The 21,776-nt window shown below is 45.0% G+C and overlaps 1 protein-coding gene across 1 annotated transcript in view; it reads left to right on the forward strand.

Moving 5' to 3' along the window:
• The window catches only part of LOC137562283 (collagen alpha-1(VII) chain-like), a 519,927-nt gene extending 503,154 nt beyond the window's left edge, over nucleotides 1-16,773 (forward strand). The window contains exon 101 of the mRNA XM_068273618.1: nucleotides 16,398-16,773. Coding sequence (XP_068129719.1) covers nucleotides 16,398-16,417 — 20 coding nt within the window. The 3' untranslated portion in view covers nucleotides 16,418-16,773. The remainder of the gene's footprint in view (nucleotides 1-16,397) is intronic.
• The last annotated feature ends 5,003 nt before the right edge of the window (nucleotides 16,774-21,776 follow it).

Below are 21,776 nucleotides of genomic sequence, written 5' to 3' on the forward strand. Positions count from 1 at the left end.
CAATTCTTACGTTCTAACTCACCAAAGTATGTCAGAATAAAGGTCTTGTAGACACCCCACTTATAATAAAAGACTAGAACACAAAATTGTTGAAGTTGTAATTCAAATGGGGGAGTCAGACAGGTTATTTTTTATTAATAAATATGAGGTATGAAATAGACCCTTGTACTAGTTTGCCTGGCCAGTGGCTGCATGGAGTAATGGTTAAGCGCTCTGCCTCTGACACAGGAGACCAGAGTTCGAATCTCAGCTCTGTCTGTTCAGTAAGCCAGCACCTATTCAGTAGGAGACCTTAGGCAAGTCTTCCTAACACTGCTACTGCCTATAGAGCATGCCCTAGTGGCTGCCGCTCTGGTGCTTTGAGTCCGCCAGGAGAAAAGTGTGATATAAATGTTATTTGTCTTGTCTACTTTTTCTCTTGTACTGAGCATAAATGGTAAATTTTAGGCCAGCTTCAGTTGGTACAGTGGTTAGGGTGCTTGCCCACCACACAGTGAGACCCAGGTTCAAATCCCAGCCAATGTGAGTTGGCTTTTATGCTATAAATCCTTAAAGGGAACCTAAACGGAGAAGGATATGGATTTTTCCTTTTAAAATAATACCAGTTGCCTGAATCGCCTGCTGATCCTGTGTCTCTAATACTTTTAGCCACAGCCCCTGAACAAGCATGCAGATCAGGTGTTCTGACTGAAGTCAGACTGGATTAGCTGCATGCTTGTTTCAGGGTGTGATTCAGCCACTATTGCAGTCACAAAGATCAGCTGGACTGCCAGGCAACTGGTATTGTTTACAGGAAACATCCATATCACTCGTTAAGGTTCCCTTTAAAGGAGAACTGTAGTGAAAGGTATATGGAGGCTACCATATTGATTTCCTTTTAAGCAATACCAGTTACCTTACCTGGCTATCCTGCAGATCCTCTGCCTCCAATACTTTTAGCCCTAGACCCTGAACAAGCATGCAGCAGATCTGGTGTTTGACATTTTTGTAAGATCTGACAAGATTAGCTGCATGCTTGTTTCTGGTGTGATTCACACTACTGCAGCCAAATAGATCAGCAGGGCTGCCAGGCAACTGGTATAGCTTAACAGGAAATCAATATGGCAGCCTCCATATACCTCTCACTACAGTTCTCCTTTAAAGGGATACTTTAGGGGGGTCAGGGGAAAATGAGCTGAACTTACCCGGGGCTTCTAATGGTCCCCCGCAGACATCCTGTGTTGGCGCAGCCACTCCCCAATGCTCCGGCCCTGCCTCCGGTTCACTTCTGGAATTTCTGACTTTAAAGTCAGAAAACCACTGCGCCTGCGTTGCCGTGTCCTCGATCCCGCTGATGTCATCAAGAGCGCACAGCGCAGGCCCAATATGGTCTGTGTCTGCGCAGTACACTCCTGGTGACATCAGCGGGAGCGAGGACACGGCAACGCAGGCGCAGTGGTTTTCTGACTTTAAAGTCAGAAATTCCAGAAGTGAACCGGAGGCGGGGCCGGAGCATTGGGGAGTGGCTGCGCCAACATAGGATGTCTGCGGGGGACCATTAGAAGCCCCGGGTAAGTTCAGCTCATTTTCCCCCGACCCCCCTACAGTATCCCTTTAAGGAACCTAATGTTTCTATTGCATTGAGCATAAATGGTAAATTTTAGGCCAGCTTCACTTACTACTGTAGTGGTACAGTGGTTAGGGTGACTTGCCCACCACACAGTGAGATCTGTGTTCGATTCCCAGCCATGGTATGATGTATACTGGTTTTTAAAATAGTATAATTCCCTGGCAGAAGAGACCCTCCTCCCTCCGGTAGGAGGGAGTAGAGAATAGGCAGAAGGGTAGAAGGGGAGGAGGGAGGTGAGAGGAGGGAGCCCACAAGATGCTAATTAAAATCTCCCTAGCAGAGTGTGTAGCAGCTGTCCCATAACTAATTAGTGTATGCAGACAACTGATTCAAATGGTATAAGGCCCTAGCTTGGAGGAGGGAGGGCGGGTCTTCCTGCAGTGATGTGTATTTCACTCAATCAGGTGTGCCTCCAGGTATTAGAGCTCTTGAAACATGTTTTCTATCATTTTTCTAGCCAGTAGAATTTTTTAAAATTTTGAAAGTTCGCCTCCCCATTGAAGTCTATTGCGGTTCGCGAACCGAACCTTTCGCGGAGGTTCGCGAACAGGGTTTGCGAACCAAAAATCGGAGGTTCGCGACATCTCTACAACCTATCACCTAAATGAATTTTACCTCCTTTTCTTGTCACTGATACAGTTTTCTTTTGGTGCTATTTGATTGCTGCTGTGATTTTTAGTTTTGATTATATTCATCAAAAAAGACATGAATTTTGACCCAAAAAATATTTTTTTTTAACTTTCTGTGCTGACATTTTTTAAATAAAGTAAAATTTCTGTATACATTTTTGTCCAAATTTATTGTGCTACATGTCTTTGATAAAAAAAAAAAACATTCAGTGTATATTTATTGGTTTGGGTAAAAGTTATAGCGTTTTCAAACTATGGTGCAAAAAGTGAATTTTCCCATTTTGAAGCATCTCTGACTTTTCTGAGCAACTGTCATGTTTCATGAGGTGCTAAAATTCCAGGATAGTATAAATAACCCCCAAATGACCCCATTTTGGAAAGAAGACATCCCAAAGTATTCACTGAGACGCATGGTGAGTTCATAGAAGATATTATTTTTTGTCACAAGTTAGCGGAAAATGACACTTTGAGACAAACAAAAGTTTCAATTTCTGCTAACTTGTGACAAAAAAAAAAAATGAAATCTGCCACAGACTCACCATGCCCCTCTCTGAATACCTTGAAGTGTCTACTTTCCAAAATGGGGTCATTTGTGGGGTGTGTTTCCTGTCCTGGCATTTTGGGGGGTGCAAAAAAGTGCCACACATGTGGTACTGCCGTACTCAGGAGAAGTAATATAATGTGTTTTGTGGTGTATTTTTACATATACCTATGCTGGGTAGGAGAAATATCTCTGTAAATGACAATTTTTTTATTTCATTACACACAATTGTCCATTTACAGAGATATTTCTCCCACCCAGCATGGGTATGTGTAAAAATACACCCCAAAACACATTATACTACTTCTCCTGAGTGCAGCGATACCACATGTGTGACACTTTTTTGCAGCCTAGGTGCGCTAAGCGGCCCAACGTCCTATTCACAGGTCATTTTGAGGCATTTGCTTTCTAGACTACTCTTCACGGTTTAGGGCCCCTAAAATGCCAGGGCAGTATAGAAACCCCACAAGTGACCCCATTTTAGAAAGAAGACACCCCAGGGTATTCTGTTAGGCATATGGTGAGTTCATAGAAGATTTTTTTTGTCACAAGTTAGCGGAATTTGACACTTTGTGAAAAAAAAACAATAAAAATCATTTTCCGCTAACTTGTGACAAAAAATAAAATCTTTTATGAACTCGTAATACACCTAACGGAATACCTTGGGGTCTCTTCTTTCTAAAATGGGGTCACTTGTGGGGTTCCTATACTGCCCTGGCATTTTAGGGGCCCTAAACCGTGAGGAGTAGTCTTGAAACCAAATGTCTCAAAATGACCTGTGAAATCCTAAAGGTACTCATTGGACTTTGGGCCCCTTAGCGCAGTTAGGGTGCAAAAAAGTGCCACACATGTGGTACCGCTGTACTAAGGAGAAGTAGTATAATGTGTTTTGGGGTGTATTTTTACATATACCCATGCCAGGTGGGAGAAATATCTCTGTAAATGCCTTTTTTTGATTTTTTTACACACAATTGTCCATTTACAGAGATATTTCTCCCACCCAGCATGGGTACGTGTAAAAATACACCCCAAAACACATTATACTACTTCTCCTGAGTATGGCGATACCACGTGTTACACTTTTTTGCAGCCTAAAAGGGGCCCAACGTCCTATTCTCACAAGTCATTTTGAGGCATTTGGTTTCTAGACTACTCCTCAGGGTGAGTTGATAGAAGATTTTATTTTTTTGTCACAAGTTAGTGGAAAATTACACTTTGTGAAAAAAAAACAAAAAAATCAATTTCTGCTAACTTTTGACAAAAAAATAAAATCTTCTATGAACTCGTCATACACCTAATGGAATACCTTGGGGTGTCTTTTTTCTAAAATGGGGTCACTTTTGGGGTTCCTATACTGCCCTGGTATTTTAGGGGCCCAAAACCGTGAGGAGTAGTCTTGAAACCAAATGTCTCAAAATGACTGTTCAGGGGTATAAGCATCTGCAAATTTTCATGACAGGTGGTCTATGAGTGGGCGAATTTTGTGGAACCGGTCATAATGGGTGGCCTCTTAGATGACAGGTTGTATTGGCACTGAAGTGCAGGAAGCACAGGATGTTCTCAAAACGTGACCTGGACATGGCAGCAGAGAACATGGGCATGTGATGTATTGGGTGCGTAGACCAATTAGACCGCAATACATTCTTTTTGACTAAACCCATGTTAAGGAGAAGGCCCCAAAAAATGTTAAGTTCGGAAACTTGGAGTGGTTTCCACCGAAAAGGCTGGGCATGGTAGCTTCTTGGATTGGCGTATTGTGTGGTGTAACGGTTGGTCTCAGCCACAATTAAGTCGTAGAGACCAGCAGTGATCAGAAAAAAAAATTCTGTCACTGTGGTGGGGCGGGTGAGGGTTTGGCTGGGTGATCAGAAGCCAGCAGGGGGCAGATTAGGGCCTGATCTGATGGATAGGAGTGCTAGGGGGTGACAGGAGGTGTCTCAGGGGGTGATTAAAGGGGAGAATAGATGCAATCAATGCACTGGGGAGATGATCGGAAGGGGGTCTGAGGGGGATCTGAGGGTTTGGCCGAGTGATCAGGAGCCCACACAGGGCAATTTAGGGCCTGATCTGATGGGTAGGTGTGCTAGGGAGTGACAGGTGGTGACAGGAGGTGATTGATGGGTGTCTCAAGGTGTGATTAGAGGGGGGAATAGATGCAAGCAATGCACTGGCGAGGTGATCAGGGCTGGGGTCTGAGTGTGTTCTGAAGGTGTGGGCGGGTGATTGGGTGCCCAAGGGGCAGATTAGGGTCTGATCTGATGGGTAGCAGTGACAGGTGGTGACAGGGGGTGATTGATGGGTGATCAGTGGGTGATTAGATGGCAGAACAGATGTAAACAATGCACTTTGGAGGTGATCTGAGGGTGGGTTTGCGGGCGATCTGATGGTGTGGGTGGGTGATCCGATGCCCATAAGAGGTAGGTTAGGGTCTGATCTGATGGGTGGCAGAGACAGGTGGTGACAGGGGTGATTGACAGGTGATTACAGGGGAGAATAGATGTATACAGTACACAGGGGGGAGGTCTGGGGGGGTCTGAGGGCGTTCTGAGGGTGTTGGCGGGTGATTGGGTGCCCTAGGGGCAGATAGGGGTCTGATCTGATGGGTAGCAGTGACAGGTGGTGACAGGGGGTGATTGATGGGTGATCAGTGAGTGATTAGATGGCAGAACAGATGTAAACAATGCACTTTGGAGGTGATCTGAGGGTGGGTCTGCGGGCGATCTGATGGTGTGTGTGGGTGATCAGATGCCCGTAAGAGGCAGGTGAGGGTCTGATCTGATGGGTGGCAGTGACAGGTGGTGACAGGGGGTGATTGACGGTTGATTGACAGGTGATTACAGGGGAGGATAGATGTATACAGTACACGGGGGGGGGGGTCTGTGGAGGATCTGAGAGTGTGTGTGTGTGGGGGGGTGATCAGGAGCCCCCAGGGGGCAGTTTAGGACCTAATCTAAAAAATAGCATTGACAGATAGTGACAGGGAGTGATTGATGGGTGATTAGGGGGGTGATTGGGTGCAAACAGGGGTCTGAGGGGTGGGCAGGGGGGGGGGGTCTGAGGGGTGCTGTGGGTGATCAGAGGGAAGGGGGGCAGGATCAGTGTGCTTGGGTGCAGACAAGGGGGGCTGAAGCCTGCCCTGGTGGTCCCTCGATCACTGGGACCACCAGGGCAGGAGGCAGCCTGTATAATACGCTTTGTATACATTACAAAGCATATTATATGCTTGCTGTGTGGCGATCGAGGAGTTAATAACCCGCCGGCGGGTTACTGCACCAGGTGGGCAGAGCCAGTTGCCGGCGGCAGATCGCGTACCGCGATCTCCGCAAAACCACGCCCCCCGTCGCCGCCGAAGGGCGTATTGCAGTCGTTTAGGCCCAGCCTTTGCCGCCGCCCATCGGCTTAAGGCAGTCGGCAAGTGGTTAAGAAATCAACTTCAGTATGGTTGATCGAAAGTCGATCGAATAGTAACCCACACACTACAAACAATATCCTATGCGATTCACCTTCACATTCGATTTGACCCATGTCTTGTCTCCATGCTCTGAATGCAGAAATCGATTCAGAGTCGATCGAATGACATGTGAACAGTAGCCGATTACTGTGCGGTCGACCAATATCTTCCATCCTGCTCGATCAACTAAGTTGGTCAATTCAACATGAAATCAGCCACTTTTTATCGATTGGGAATTCTGGAACACACTCGATTCTCTCTCAATGCTATAAGACGAATTGAATAGTCGATCATACAGGCAAATCGCTAGATATATGACTACCTCTACTCTTATCTCCTCTTCCTGCCAATTTTATCCTTCCCCTACCAATAACCCTTGTAACACTACTTATTAGAGTACCCAATTCAAGGCTATATAATTGCCCAGCCCCAGTGCCAATATCTGGAGCTCGGATATATCATAGCTGAGCACAGGTGTTTGTTAAATTCCCTACAATTGATATCAGGAACCCTAACGTCGATTGGAGTCAAGTCCTAGAGCTGTAGTTTAGCAGGGAATGCGCACATGTGCGATCATTCCCTGCCGGTTCCCGGAGCTCTGCTCCATGATCAGCCTGCTAGCCGCGATCGTGGCAAGCAGACTGTTAAGAGCCAAAAGGAGAAATACTTCCCCTAGTTTACGTTTGTACAGTGCTGCTATCTCCAGCAGCACTGTACGAGGGACACTTGGCTGTACCTCAGAGCTGCTCCTTCTGTGTGGCTTCTCATAGACTGATGCCTATGAGAGGCGGGGAGCAGTGCCGATCGCCATCCTATGGTGATTTAGGATGGCACAGGTGGGAGGGAGGGAGAGTCCGTAAGGAGGGAATTGCCTCCCTTCTGTCAATTAACCACTTGTCGACCGCGTCACGCTGATGGGCGTGGCCACGGCGGCAGCCCCAGGTCCACCTAACACCGATTTGTCCTGGGGAAGTGGTTTGCGGGAGATCGTGCGTGCCGATGCACGTGCATCCCTGCTTGAATGACGGAGCTCCGCTCCGCCTTCAGTCTCCCAGCAGCACGGAGACTGTTAGACGCCGTCTTTTAACAGAGTACAGCGCTGCGATTTATGGCAGCACTGTACAGGGGACAGCCGTGTGACACGGCTGTCCCCCTGGGTGGCACAAAAGTGATCCACTGTCATAGGCAGAAGCCTATGACAGCCGATCACGCTGACTGGCTGGCTTTGGGAGGCAGGGGGGATGGCAGAATAAATTGGAAAAAAAAGTCAAAAATATCACAAAATAAAACAAACAAATATTTATATAAAAAAAACATCTGGGGAGCGATCAGAGCTGTCTGTTGGTGGGGAGAAAGGGGGGAGGGGAGTCACTTGTGTGCTGAGTTGTGTGGCACTGCAGCAAGGCCTTAAAGCTGCAGTGGCCCTTTTTGTGAAAAATGGCCTGGTCTTTAGGGGCGTTTAAACTCGTGGTCCTTAAGAGGTTTAAAAAAAAATTCAGCAGTGATCAGAGACCTCCGGCAGAGTGTCCTTTTAAGGACAACAAAAGGAGGTAATATTCATTTGTGTGGTGAGGTGTAGGGCTGTGCTGCAACCTGACCATGCTGCACAGCCCTGTATTGAGAAAAATGGCCTGGTCACTAGAGGGGTGTAAGCCTGAGGTCCTGAAGTGGTTAATAGTTGAACCCTTGTCCCGATAGCCTTGAGCTTTGCTTTATAATACCTGAGTCCTGGCACCTGTTCCCAGCAGTATAACTGGGGGCCCAAATTAGTGGTGCAACTATTTTAGCTGCTTTGTCCCAACATACTGCCCAATGTTAAGTCATGTGCGTTGGTTGAATTAGTTTAAGGGAGCACACACTAACTGGTCTCTTTTCCTGTGTCCCTGAGCTTCATAACTGACTGCATAAAGTGTTTGTCAAAAGCTCAGAGAGGGAGGGAAGGGTACGCTAAAATAAATGGTAAGAAAGCAGTATAGCTTACCATTTGCTGGCAATCACTGCAGCCATTGCTTTGGGCATTTAAAGAGAAACTTTGCCAGAAGATAGTAGTGGGGGGAGGGGGGGGGACAATACAGAGCAAAATTAGAAGTTAAAGAAAAATAAAAAATATTCACCCTGACACAAAAGCATCCTGTATTCGAAACTTTCCTTTTAAGTGGACAGATAAAAGTTTTACATACCTGGGGATCCAGATCACTTCTAGAACAGACAAATTAAAAGAAAGTAACTTTGACCCTTTGCTTCAGCATGTCCAGCACACATTGGAGAACTGGCAGAGCAAGCTATTGTCCTGGTTTGGACGAATGGCTAGCCTAAAGATGACGATATTACCTTGCATATTGTATTACTTCGCTACTATCCCACTCTTTCTTCCTAAACTCTGGTTTGTGACCTTGCAGAAATCTTTCACTAAATTTATTTGGGGACAGAAACCTGTTAGAATTAGAAAAGATAAACTAACTTATCCAGAGGAGAAGCAGGACTTCCTGACATTTGGAGATACTACCAAGCCTCCATAATTAGCAGACTTGTGGATTGGCATTGTAATGAAGACTCTAAAGATTGGGTGAGGCTAGAATACATTAAATTTCATCCATTAATTAATGCTACCTTATTGACCTTTCGAAAGTGCTGTTCAGAAACAAAAGTCTCGACTATACCTGGCCCTTTAACTTCATTGAGAACAACCAATAATTTCCTTCCTGGACACCAGGCAGATTTTATGCCCCACTTGAACCTACGAAAGGATCTCCTTATAAAAGATCTATTTGATGGACAGACTTGTATCCCCATAACTAATCTGGAAACTGGCTCAGAAAATAAGATCCCTTTTTGGCAATACTTCCACTTAAGAACATTCCTCTCAGCAAAAGACCTGATTAAGGTAGCTCAAAATAAACTTACAGACTTGTGACTCCTTGATTCTACAGAACACCCCCCAGAGAAACTTGGACCCATATGCAATTAAGTTTTTCACTTGAATTTTTGAATTTTCTCCTCGGAGATAATTTTTTCAACTTCTTTTCAAAATAACTTTTCAGCATTTTGCAATCAAAAAAGTACCAAAAAGTAGAGAAAAACTACTATCAAAATTATTTTGAGTATTGTCATGCTTGTTGGTGTCTTAAAGTGGATTTTATGACAAGGTGAGAAAATATCAACTTGGAGAAAACGTGAATTGCATTTGGCCGTTAGTCTCTAAACTATATAAATCCCTTCTGGACTTATCTCAGCAACCCATATTTTTATTTAAAGATGAGTGGGAACGCAGATTAAAAAAATCGTTTGATGAAGATGACTGGGACAAAGTTTGCATTATGGGATATAAAAGCTCAGTAAGTGTACTAACTCAAGAGATGAACTTTAAACTGCTAGCTCATTGGTATAGAACACCCGCCTTTCTTCATCAGTGCTTCCCTCAGGTCTCTGATGTGTGCTGGAGGTGTCAAAGTGCAAAAGGTACTCTTATTCACATATGGTGGGATTGCCAATCAATCGTTCCCTTCTGGACCAGAGTCCAATCATTAATAGCTAATTTCTACCAGAAGTATTCTTATTACATCTTTCTAGAGAGAGCATGCGTTCATACAAAAAATCTCTTGTCAAACATTTGCTCAATGCAGCCAAGGCTTGTATACCTCTCAAATGAAAATCTACTGACCCTCCATCAATCTCCCTTTGGTTCCAAAAGATAGAACAGATTGAAAAAATGGAACAATTACGCCACTCCACCACAGAGGAGGTTGAAAAATATGTGATTATGTGGGCCCAATGGTTTGACTTCTTAGATAGCCAGGAATATCGAGACTTAATGATAGATAGGCAATCAAGGCCTCCCCCAATGCACATTTGTGTTTAGGCCCAACTGTTATCCCACCTTCACAGGTACCATGAAATATCTCAAACTTCATTATGGACCTAATCAATAGCTAATTTCCGATAACTTGCATTCACTGTTAGGTTGCTTCTAATTAAGATTGTATCCTCTATGGTCAAGACATACAGTGGGTTGCAAAAGTATTCGGCCCCCTTGAAGTTTTCCACATTTTGTCATATTACTGCCACAAACATGAATCAATTTTATTGGAATTCCACATGAAAGACCAACACAAAGTGGTGTACACAGGAGAAGTGGAATGAAAATCATATATGATTCCAAACATTTTTTACAAATAAATAACTGCAAAGTGGTGTGTGCATAATTATTCGGCCCCCTTTGATCTGAGTGCAGTCAGGTGCCTATAGACATTGCCTGATGAGTGCTATGACTAAATGGAGTGCACCTGTGTGTAATATGTCAGTACAAATACAGCTGCTCTGTGACGGTGTAACGATCAGTGGGCACAGAGAGTGTCTGATTACCGGTGATCTGCAGTATCACCGGAAATACAGATATATACCAGATTATAAGTGATCTGCAGTCTCACCGATAATCCGATATACTAACTAACCTCTGTTCACCTGAGTAGAGTGTAGTGTTTGGTGTAACAGTAACACTTTGAGGACTAGGCCTCAGTGCCGCAAGGAGTACTGCACAGATTCCTTCCGCAGACCTGAGCTCTCCAAGGCGGGAGGAGTCAGACTGACAGTGGGAAGGATGTCTGAAAGTGACCCTCAGGAGGAAGGGTCGCTAACAGAGCGAGGAACCGCCTCTAACGGTAAGGTCGGTTCTCGAGGTTGGACAAGCCAGGTCGTAAACACACGGAGAGATAAAGTACAAGATCAGGAGACAAAGGCGGAGTCTAAGTACAGGCAGGATTCAGCAACAGGGTATCAGAAATATCGAGGTACAGAATCAGGAGGCTAAGGCGGAGTCTAGAAACGAGCCGGGGGTCGGCAACAGAGTATCAGAAATATCGAGGTACAAGATCAGAGTTCAGAAGAGTAGTCAAAGCAGGCAAAAGTCATAACAGATAATCACAATCAAACTAGTACTTTAGCTATCAACAGAATCTAGCTAAGTGTAGGATTACAGCTCCAGCTGGTCCCGGCACACTTGCGGATCTGACTACGGATCTGGGTGCTCCCACATGTGTGATCGCACGCCAGACAAAGAGCAAGTGAACAACCAGCAGTATATATACTCTAGGACCTTTCCAGGACCTCCCTAATTGCTGGTCCAATGAGAGCAGTGGAATTTGTCAGCTGACCCAGCTGGTCAGCCGACTCCCTTCTAACTGCTATTTAAACTCTGCCTCTGTACTCGCGCGCGTGTAAGTCTGAATCTTGGTGGACTATCAGTCCCAGCCACACCAGTACTGTCATGCAATGTATCTAGAGCGGGGGCCGCCTCTGATGCGGATTCCGCCGTTACCAATGCGGACTCCGCCGTTACCAATGCGGACTCCGCCGTTACCAATGCGGATTCCGCCGCACTGCCTATGCGGCATGCGGCGTTTTTTCCGCGTTGTGACGCCATGCTGGACACGGAAACAGCCGCCTCACCTCGAGAGACGGCAGCCTTTCCGCGTTTCCTTACAGACGGCCTCAGAGGTTGTCTAAGAGAATATTGGGAGCAACAACACTGTGAAGTCCAAAGAACACACAAGACAGGTCAGGGATCAAGTTATTAAGAAATGTTAAGCAGGCTTAGGCTACAAAAAGATTTCCAAAGCCTTGAACATCCCACGGAGCACTGTTCAAGCGATCATTCAGAAATGGAAGGAGTATGGCACAGCTGTAAACCTACCAAGACAAGGCCATCCACCTAAACTCACAGGCCGAACACGGAGAGCGCTGATCAGAAATGCAGTCAAGAGGCCCATGGTGACTCTGGACGAGCTGCAGAGATCTACAGCTCAGGTGGGAAACTCGGTCCATAGGACAACTATTAGTCATGCACTGTACAAAGTTGTCCTTTATGGAAGAGTGGCAAGAAGAAAGCCATTGTTAACAGAAAGCATAAGAAGTCCCGTTTGCAGTTTGCCACAAGCCATGTGGGGGACACAGCAACCATGTGGAATAAGGTGCTCTGGTCAGATAAGAACAAAATGGAACTTTTTGGCCAAAATGCAAAACGCTATGTGTGGCAGAAAACTAACACATCACTCTGAACACACCATCCCCACTGTCAAATATGGTAGTGGCAGCATCTTGCTCGGGGGTGCATCTCTTCAGCAGGGACAGGGAAGCTGGTCAGAAGTGATGGGAAGATGGATGGAGCCAAATACAGGGCAAACTTGGAAGAAAACCTCTTGGAGACTGCAAAAGACTTGAGACTGGGACGGAGGTTCACCTTCCAGCAGGACAATGACCCTAAACATAAAGCCAGGGCAACAATGGAATGGTTTAAAACAAAACATATCCATGTTTTAGAATGGCCCAGTCAAAGTCCAGATCTAAATCCAATCGAGAATCTATGGCAAGATCTGAAAACTTCTGTTCACAAACGCTGTCCATCTAATCTGACTGAGCTGGAGCTGTTTTGCAAAGAAGAATGGCCAAGGATTTCAGTCTGTAGATGTGCAAATCTGGTAGAGACATACCCTAAAAGACTGGCAGCTGTAATTGCAGCAAAAGGTGGTTCTACAAACAGGGCCGGATTTCTACATTTTACTGCCAAGGCCCACTGGTACCAGCCGCCCCCTGACCCCCCCCCCCCCCCCAAGTAGCAAGGTGACACCCCCTTTGGCATAGGTACAACAATTTTATAGCAATATGATTCAGCGCTCACAACAAATGACTAAAATAGTAAAAACGCAAATGTCATTCAGATTCACTATGCAAATGATCAGTAAAGTTCATGCAGAGCACTCTCCCGACTAGTTGTGAAGCCAGCAAATAAGTATATGTAAGCAATATAGAGAAAGCACTACATGCCCTGTGTGCAACTTGTTTCACACCAACAACTTTAGTGCAATATAAGTCCTGTTGAGGAGGTTTTCTGCCGATCAGACATCACCCCCCTTGCTTTCCCGACTCACCAGATGCTGCAGCCTAGTATGGGCCCGTGATCGCTTCTGGGGTACTGGCCACCTCAAAGCCTCTCTGGCAGCATCTTCCAGGCACCAACTTCCAAAGGTTAGGACATATCCAAGGTTTCAGCCTATGGCGGCGCCCAAATGTCCCCCACGTGACAAACTTTTTACTCGTCTCCTTCTACTGTGTGTCACTACAGGGCCTTTTTCAGACAAGCATTGTTCCACAAGAAGTGAAGCGATGGCTGGGCTGAGCTCCGCATGTCCGAATATTACTTGTGGGAACATTAATAACATGTGACTTGGAATAGGTGTGACAAGCAGGACGTGTGAGAAGGTCTGCAGGTGACCTCAGTCTTACTTCAGCATAGGTAGCCAGATTACTCTGGCAGGTGGTTTCAGTGTACGGCGCTCAGTGTCAAAAGTAGGCATCCCATAGCAGTAATGTTATACTGGGCGGGTAGGGTAATTTGTGACTCTGGTGATTGCCGAACTCCATATTACACCTCCCTCTGAACTGTGACAACTCGGAGGGGAAATAGTAATTTACGCCCCTGGGAATTTGAGCGGTAGCAAAGTGAGCCGTCCTTCAGTATGAGCTGAGAACAGGGTGAGCCAGTGAGATGGGTGTAGGGTAAGCCGAATGATGGCTCACTTTGCTGCCACTCAAATTCCCAGCACTGTGAAATACTATTCCCCCTCCGAGTTGTAGCAACTCGGAAGGAGATGTAATTTGGGGTCCCGAGATCGCTGGAACCCAGAATTACCTTTTCGGGCCCTAATAGCATTGCTGCTATAGCAATGCCTAGTTTTTCTTCACCCCCACCCCCTTCACTCCAGTATAGCTAGCTCTATCCTCCTTCCTTCAGTATAGGTATGCAGCCATTTCCCCTCCCATCTCCCCTTTAGTATAGGTATGTAGCCATCTCCCCTTCAGTATAGTTAGCTGTCGCTTATCTCCCTCCTTTTAGTATACTTAGCTCTCTCCCCCCCCCCTCCCCTCCTTCAGTATAGGTATCCATCTCCCCCATCCTCCCTCCCTTTACTACAGGTAGTAGGTAGCCACCTCCCCTCTTCACTACAGGTAGCCACCCCCCCCCTCTCTTCAGTGCAGGTAGGCACCTCTTCCCCCCCTCCCTTAAGTACAGGCAGCCATCTTCCCCCCCTTCTACATAGGTAGCCTTATCCCCATCCCCCCCTCCCTTCAGTATAGGTAACCTACTCGGCCCCCAGTAATTTTAAAATGCAGAGCTTCACTTACAGCATCCTGCTGCAGCCTTTTTTCCCATCCTTTCATCCGGAATATGCACCACTGAGGAGACCTTGTAGGCTGGAGGGCTGTGCACAACTAATTTTCAACTTATTTTCAGTTGAAAGGGGAGAGGTCTCGATCTGTTCGGCGCCTGCTCACTGGGGTTCTGGTACATCCGTGAGCCCCAGCGGCACCGCGAGACCTCCTTTTCCACTACACACTTCTGGCCAGGATGACGTAATTTCACTGACAGCGGGCCAATGCGGCCGATGCCGCTGGGCTGAGCAATGCGCCCGATGCCGCTGGGCTGAGCAATGCGCCCGATGCCGCTGGGCTGAGCAATTCGCCCGATGCCGCTGGGCTGAGCAATGCGCCCGATGCCGCTGGGCTGAGCAATGCGCCCGATGCCGCTGGGCATCGCAGCCAGCGAGGGACTCAGGAGTGAAGAGAGAGAGTATGCCTGCTGACTACTGCAGGATCGCTCTCTCTCTCTCTGCACCACAACTTCCGACAGGGCTCCTAGCCGCGGCCGCCCCACCCCCACCAGCTGCTCACACAGTGATGGAGCAAAGCGGGGCGGGTGGCTGCGGATTCAGGGAGCAGTTGACTGATCATTATGGCGGCGGGTGACCACGGGTATAGTGTCACCCGCCCCATGAATTTTAGCGAAGTCTTTCGCCCTAGTCCTGTGCCTTGGGTGCCTTTCCACAAATCCGGCCCTGTCTACAAAGTATTGACTCAGGGGGCCGAATAATTATGCACACCCCACTTTGCAGTTATTTATTTGTAAAAAATGTTTGGAATGATGTATGAGTTTCGTTCCACTTCTCACATGTACACCACTTTGTATTGGTCTTTCACATGGAATTCCAATAAAATTGATGCATGTTTGTGGCAGTAATGTGACAAAATGTGGAAAACTTCAAGGGGGGCCGAATACTTTTGCAACCCACTGTATACTATGCATGTGTTACTATTTTCATTACAATGTGCACAGATGTGTATTCTTTTTATCTCTACTCATCTATATCTCAAAATTGAACAACCACCAGCTCTTATGTGAATATATAATTGTGAACAGTTAAGATTTATAGTATAGTACATTTTATCATTCTGTTTATTATGGGACGCTTTGTCTCTGTTTTCAGTACTATCTTCTGTATTACCTTTGTCCCTTAAGTGTAAAGTCTGTTCTTATCAGAAGATATGTATGTACACAAATTTTCATGCTCTTGATTATATGTTGAACATACCTGACCATGTATATATATATGTGGTTGTTGCACATCTTCCAATAAAATATAATTATTTAAAAAAAAAAATACAGGATAGATCAATCAATGATTGGTTCACACCTTGAGCCTGAAGGTCATCATATTTACTACTGGCAGACAAGAAAAAAAACAGACTGCACCAATTGCCATTATCTATAAATACACCTACTATCAATGTGTTATTTGCACAGACGAAGATGCTGCTTGCTTGGCAGTTGGAAACAGCTGTTATTTCCCACAATGCAATGAGGTTCACAGACAGGAAACTGGCAGGACCATGGTCATTACACCACATTATGGGATCTATTTGAGAAAAGGTAAAGATTTATCGTGGGAAATGGGGTATTGGCTGCTGATAGGGATGATGTTCAATACTGGTTTAAAGTTCCTCATAGTGATGGCAAGGAAACCGTTGAAAATTCTGTGATGTGACGTAACAAATTCGCTCACAGAAATAGAAAAGCAAAGCAGATTTGAAATATACATTTCCAACTGAAAACTGTGACTGATCTGGAAAACTGTGGCATGTTGCTCGCATAATCTGAGCAAAATTATACTCTCTATAAACCAGCTCATTTTGATGAAGAAAAAGTGTTACATTTTTTTTTCCTGGCTGGAATTGATGGACGGATGTCTTCTTTTCTTCCAAACTATGCACTATGTAACTATGTAAATTGCACAGCAAACAGTGATCTAAAGTTATACTTATTTTATTGTCTTTCAGATCCATCCCTGGGGAGGTGATGATGTTCCAGGATCATACACCATGCAAGATGTATCTGTAGTAACTGAGAAAAGATGATGCATTTTTTTCATGCATGTCAAAGTGAAGATTTGTTTTCCTCTGGCTGGTTTGGACCAGCATGCTTTGTGTTTGATTGGATGGGGTATTTGTCCATGCACAATATTAAAAGAATAAGGCTAGTGAAAGCCCAGAAAAAGCAGTATTCTATGAACAAAACACTACTAAACACAAAGCAGCTGTAACCGCTGGTTATTGTTTATGTTATATTTTTGTAACTGTATTACCATTTTATATGTTTTGAATAGATAAATGATACTGTAAATTATATTGTTTTTAATGAAAATCCAATGGGTAACACTGAAAATCCAAAACTGTAACAGTTTACACCATTTTTAATAAACTTTCAAAATGTTTTGTATTAAATACATTGTGAAGCTTTCATGTATTAAAATGTAAAATGTAAATGGTAAGTTTATACTAAAGGCAGCCATAAACTGGTCGTTGTGGCCAAAAGATAGATCCCTATCAGATCATAATCTGATCAGAGAAGGATCTGTCTACCGTATATACTCGGCTATAAGTCGAGAAATTTAGGACTGACTCAAAGTATAAAAGTGTGTGTGTGTGTGTGTGTGTGGGGGGGGGGGGACTTATACACGAGTAGTCCTAAATTTCCCAACCTATAGCTAATATACCAGTGTCTTTTTAACTCCCCCCTCCCTTCCACCCACCATCATCCAAAGGGAGCCGTCAGTATCAATTTCCTACTTGCGCGGTTTAAACCTGTGCAAAGCGATTTCCGCGTCAGAAGCCGTCACCCCCATCAGCGTGCGCTGTGTCCTCTCTTCTCCCTTCACTCGCGCTGACCTCCGTGCTGTAGCGTAGCCCCGCCTCCCGATATCAGAAGACGGAAGCTATGCTAAAGCACGGAGGTCAGCGCGAGTGAAGAGAGAAGAGAGAAAGCAGCACTCGTGATGGGAGTGATGGCTTCTGCTGCGGGAATCACGTTGCACGGGATTAAACAGCGCAAGTAGGAAATGGATACAGACGGCTCCTTTTGGATGATGGTGGGTGGGAGGGAGGAGGGAATTAAAAACACACCAGATTACACAGCGCAAGTAGGAAATTGATACAGACGGCTTCCTTTGGGTGATGGTGGGTGGGTGGGAGGGAGGGGGAAATTACAGGCACCAAGTGTTTTGGGTGATGGTGGGAGGGAGGGGGGAATCAAGGGCAGCAAGTGTTTGGATGAAGGTGGGAGGTGAGGGGTGAAATGGAGACAGGTGCTCCCTATGGGTGATGGTGGGTGGGAGAGAGGGGGGAATTACAGGCAGCATGGGTATGGGGGAGTTGCAGGCAGCATGCATTTGGGATATGGAGTTACAGGCAGAAGGTTAATGACTGAATGTGTGCTTGAAGAGTTATTGGCTGTACTTGGGGGCCAGGAGGGTATAATGACTACAATGTTGTGTGAAATTCATCCATTTATCCATCCTGATCCTCGAGTGCAGCCATTAACTTTGCTGGATAGACTTATACATGAGTAATTGAAAAATTCCAGCTTATGAGGGTCAAATATTGGGGTCGACTTATACACGGGGTCGACTTGTATCCGAGTATATACGGTAATCAAGCTCCTCCACATACTGCACATAGATTTTAAATAGATTTCAGCACGAAATCGAATGCTAGGTACACACCATACAATTTTGTGTTAGATAGATGGTTCGATAGATAATTTCCGACATGTCCGATCTTATTTTCAATCGTTTTTCTGATCGATTTCTCATAGAAGTGAATGGAAATAGATATGAAAAGATAACCGAATCGAATCGGAAATCGATCGGACGGAACATCGACCAAAAAAAATATCTTCCATTTGGTACGATCAATTGAAAATCGGTCTTTCAGCTGATCTGGCCATTATGTTTGGGCATTTTTCTAGCAAGTTCAATCAAATCACAGAGGCGCTTGGTCCAGATATTGACCTACCACTGTGTTCTCCAAAATTGAGTGCCTGATGAAGCGGGATAGTGACCCATGGAACGCGTTGCACACTTGGAGATGTTCTATTAAACATTACTGTTATTATAATAACGGCTTATTGTTCGGTCATTGTTTACCTGAGGGAAGTGAGTCCACCTACTTCCCTCCTTTTAAGCGAATTTTAATTCTTTTATCTTTGTTGGCGCCTCTGTTATACCTGTTTCACTGTTGATCTAGTCCACCCTCGGTGGAGGGGTGTATCCCCACTTTCTTCTATCTACAGAGAGTGACTTTTTATCACCTGAGTGGGGTCAGGTTATAATTCTTCCCACCTGCCTGATCAGTGGTTGCCTGTGCGGCGACACATACTTGTGAGTATAATACCGTCATTCATACAATATTACTCTATTCATCTGTTGTACTACACCATATTGGGCTCTCAGTTTCATTTTTGTTTTTTCAAAGCTGCAATGTTATTAGTTTTTAGACACAATGTTAGGTAAACATTGTAATTTTCTGGTAAATCTGTGGATTTTCTGCCCCATTCTTGCAATTAATTATGGCATTCTATGTAAATCCTACTGCCAAGGTAAAACAACTGTTTAAAGAAAACCTGAACTGAAAATTAAAAGTGAAAATCAACATACACAGGTCATACGTACCTCCCATGTAGTCTACTCATCAATCTCTTTCTCCTCTCCTGCGTCCCGTTTGTCCACTGTGATCAAGGGAATTCTCTGTCCTCCATTTTGAAAATGGCAGTTACCCCATAACAGCTTCCTGGTCAGCACACAGTTAAACTGTAACATCGTCCACTTGAGCCATAGGGAAACATTGACACATCAGTTCTCCTCTCAGCTGTAACTGACAGCAACTGATATATTTCAGTTCTGACAAAATGTTGTCAGAACTGGGAGGGATCATTGTCAGAAGAAAATGGTGAGCTTCTGAGAGGAACTGATAGCAAGGTAACTATGTAATGTTCAATTGAAGTTACCTCATGTGTTTATTTTAAATAATTTTACTCAGTACAGGTTCTCTTTAAGCTTTCACAAACCATTTCATTGTATAGGGACCCATGCCAGGCCTGTTCATTGTCTCTACTGTTGTTTGCCTTAACTCCCTTGGTGGTAGGATTCTTTCCGGATTTTAGGGTCTAAAAGCGGTACCATTTTTTTGCACCCTTTCAGACCCTAAAATCTGGAAAAAATCATGCTGTCAGGGAGATCTGCAGCAGCCTTAGTAATCACTCACCTCCCTGGCTCCAGCGCTGCAGTTATGCCTCCATCGCCCGGTTGGCTCTGCAACTCAACTGTTGACTGTCTGAAATGCAGTCCTTGCCTGTGTCTGTTTGGAGGGGGTAAGACCACCGCTGCCTCCTCTGTTTAACCAGTTGGTTTTTTAAGTTCATTTAATTACCTTTTATTCTTTTGGTGCCTCTGTATCTTGTACACTACATTGAGTCCACCCTGGGTGGAGGGTTGTTACCCTATTTTCCTGTCTACAGAGAGCGACTTTTTATTCCTGAGTGGGGTCAGGATTGTTCTCCCCACCTGCCTATACAGTGGTTGCCTATTGGTAACCCTGGTTTGTAAGTATAATTTTAACTTCTCATTTATTTTGTTGTCCCCAAGACGAATTACACTATTGGGGCTCTTGGTGTCCCTCTGCTTTACTATGTGGTAATGGCCATTTTCAAAATGGAGGACGGAGAATTCCCTTGATCACAGTTGACAAACAGGATGCGGGAGAGGAGAAAGAGATTGAGGAGTAGACTACACGGGAGGTAAGTATGACTTGTGTATGTTTATTTTGACTTTTAATTTTCAATTCAGGTTTTCTTTAAATCAAGTCTATATGCAGATAATATCTTATTTGTATTGTGCTCCATCTTAAATCTCCCCAAAGTGTTTGCTATTTTATTAGAATTTGCACAAAACTCAGGATTGTGGATTAAGGTGGCCACTAACGATAGTTAGAGTCTATGTAGATTGATTGATTGATTGATCTGTATGGCGACTGTATGTCCAAATATTTTTTGTATTCTATTGTGTTATTATTTGCTGTGCCCATACCATGTGCCCCTCTCCCCTCGCTCAGGCCAATCTGTGTGACAGTGTGCTGACAAACAGCTGTTATCTTTATATATTTTTTGTCCGGCTCCATGTTTCCGGGTTTCTGATTGGCTGCAGCGGTGGGGGCGGAACTGTGTGACGCGCACGGGCAGTCATGTGCTCAGCTGCGCATCTCGCATATAGGGCAGGACGCGGCATTACACTGCAACCACGCCTCCCTTCGAAAAAGCCAGTAGACCCGGCGAAACATGTCAGGGCTACTGGCGTGTTGCTAAGAAAGGACTGTGGCTGGGTTTGTCCGCTCCCCGCACGCCTCCTCCACCTCCATACCATTGCTGGTTGATCTCTCAGTTCTTCATACAGGCTGGAACTGATGGTGACTCGAGCAGTTACACTCCATGCTGCAAACAGAACAGCTCTGTTACTTACTCTGTACAGCGGGAGCCTGGGTCTAACCATCCACTGCTCAAAGGACTTGATGGTGTAATCCTTTGATTGCCGGAGCACGAAAGGACCTCTGTCTCAGCATTCCTGATCCTGGTTGTCAGTCACTCCCCTAGCCGTGAGCACCGGCAATGGGTCTGAGGGGCCACGAATTATCGATATCAGACAGTAACAAGAATTACGTCCGGATCTGGTACAGTATGCAACTACACTGCCTCAATATTACTTTTGTACCAATTGCACTTCGTTTGACCTACAACTACCCGCTGTGGACAGTCCCTAGTCTGTTTGCTGTTGCTATCCTTTTCTGCAAGCTGGCCTAACTAACCTGCTTCCTATTGCAAGCTTTCGGGCTGTTACCTGCATGGCTATCAATTATGTGCTTTGAACAGTTCTCAGCCTGCTTCTTTTTGAAGTCCTGTTTTGAGAGTGATAAACTTTGTTGCCTTCTACATAAAGGCCTGACTTTACGTAATTTGCTGGGATCCCTGATCACATTAGGTGATCGTAGGTGTATGGTTGAGTGCATGTGAGTGGTTGAGTGGCTTTTTCCATGAAGCTAGTCTCTGTGCTATTTAATAAGAACATATTTGATTAATAAAGATTTGCATTTTTATACTTTTTCATGTAAATGACTTTGTTTGAGTTCTGTTGCGCATACCCCTCAAACTCCCTTTTTCCTTGAATTTTACGTATTTTGGCCACTAACGATACAATTTTCTGAATGATCGTTTAAAAACGATTCTTCGTATGAACGATTGGATATGATCTGACAGAAATCTCCAAACCTTTCTGATCAAATTAATGAAACCCGTTCGATTTGCGGTTTTCCAAAAACATGGCCACTGCATAT

Source organism: Hyperolius riggenbachi, chromosome 3, assembly GCF_040937935.1.
Source record: "Hyperolius riggenbachi isolate aHypRig1 chromosome 3, aHypRig1.pri, whole genome shotgun sequence".
Classification (NCBI taxonomy): Eukaryota; Metazoa; Chordata; class Amphibia; order Anura; family Hyperoliidae; genus Hyperolius; species Hyperolius riggenbachi.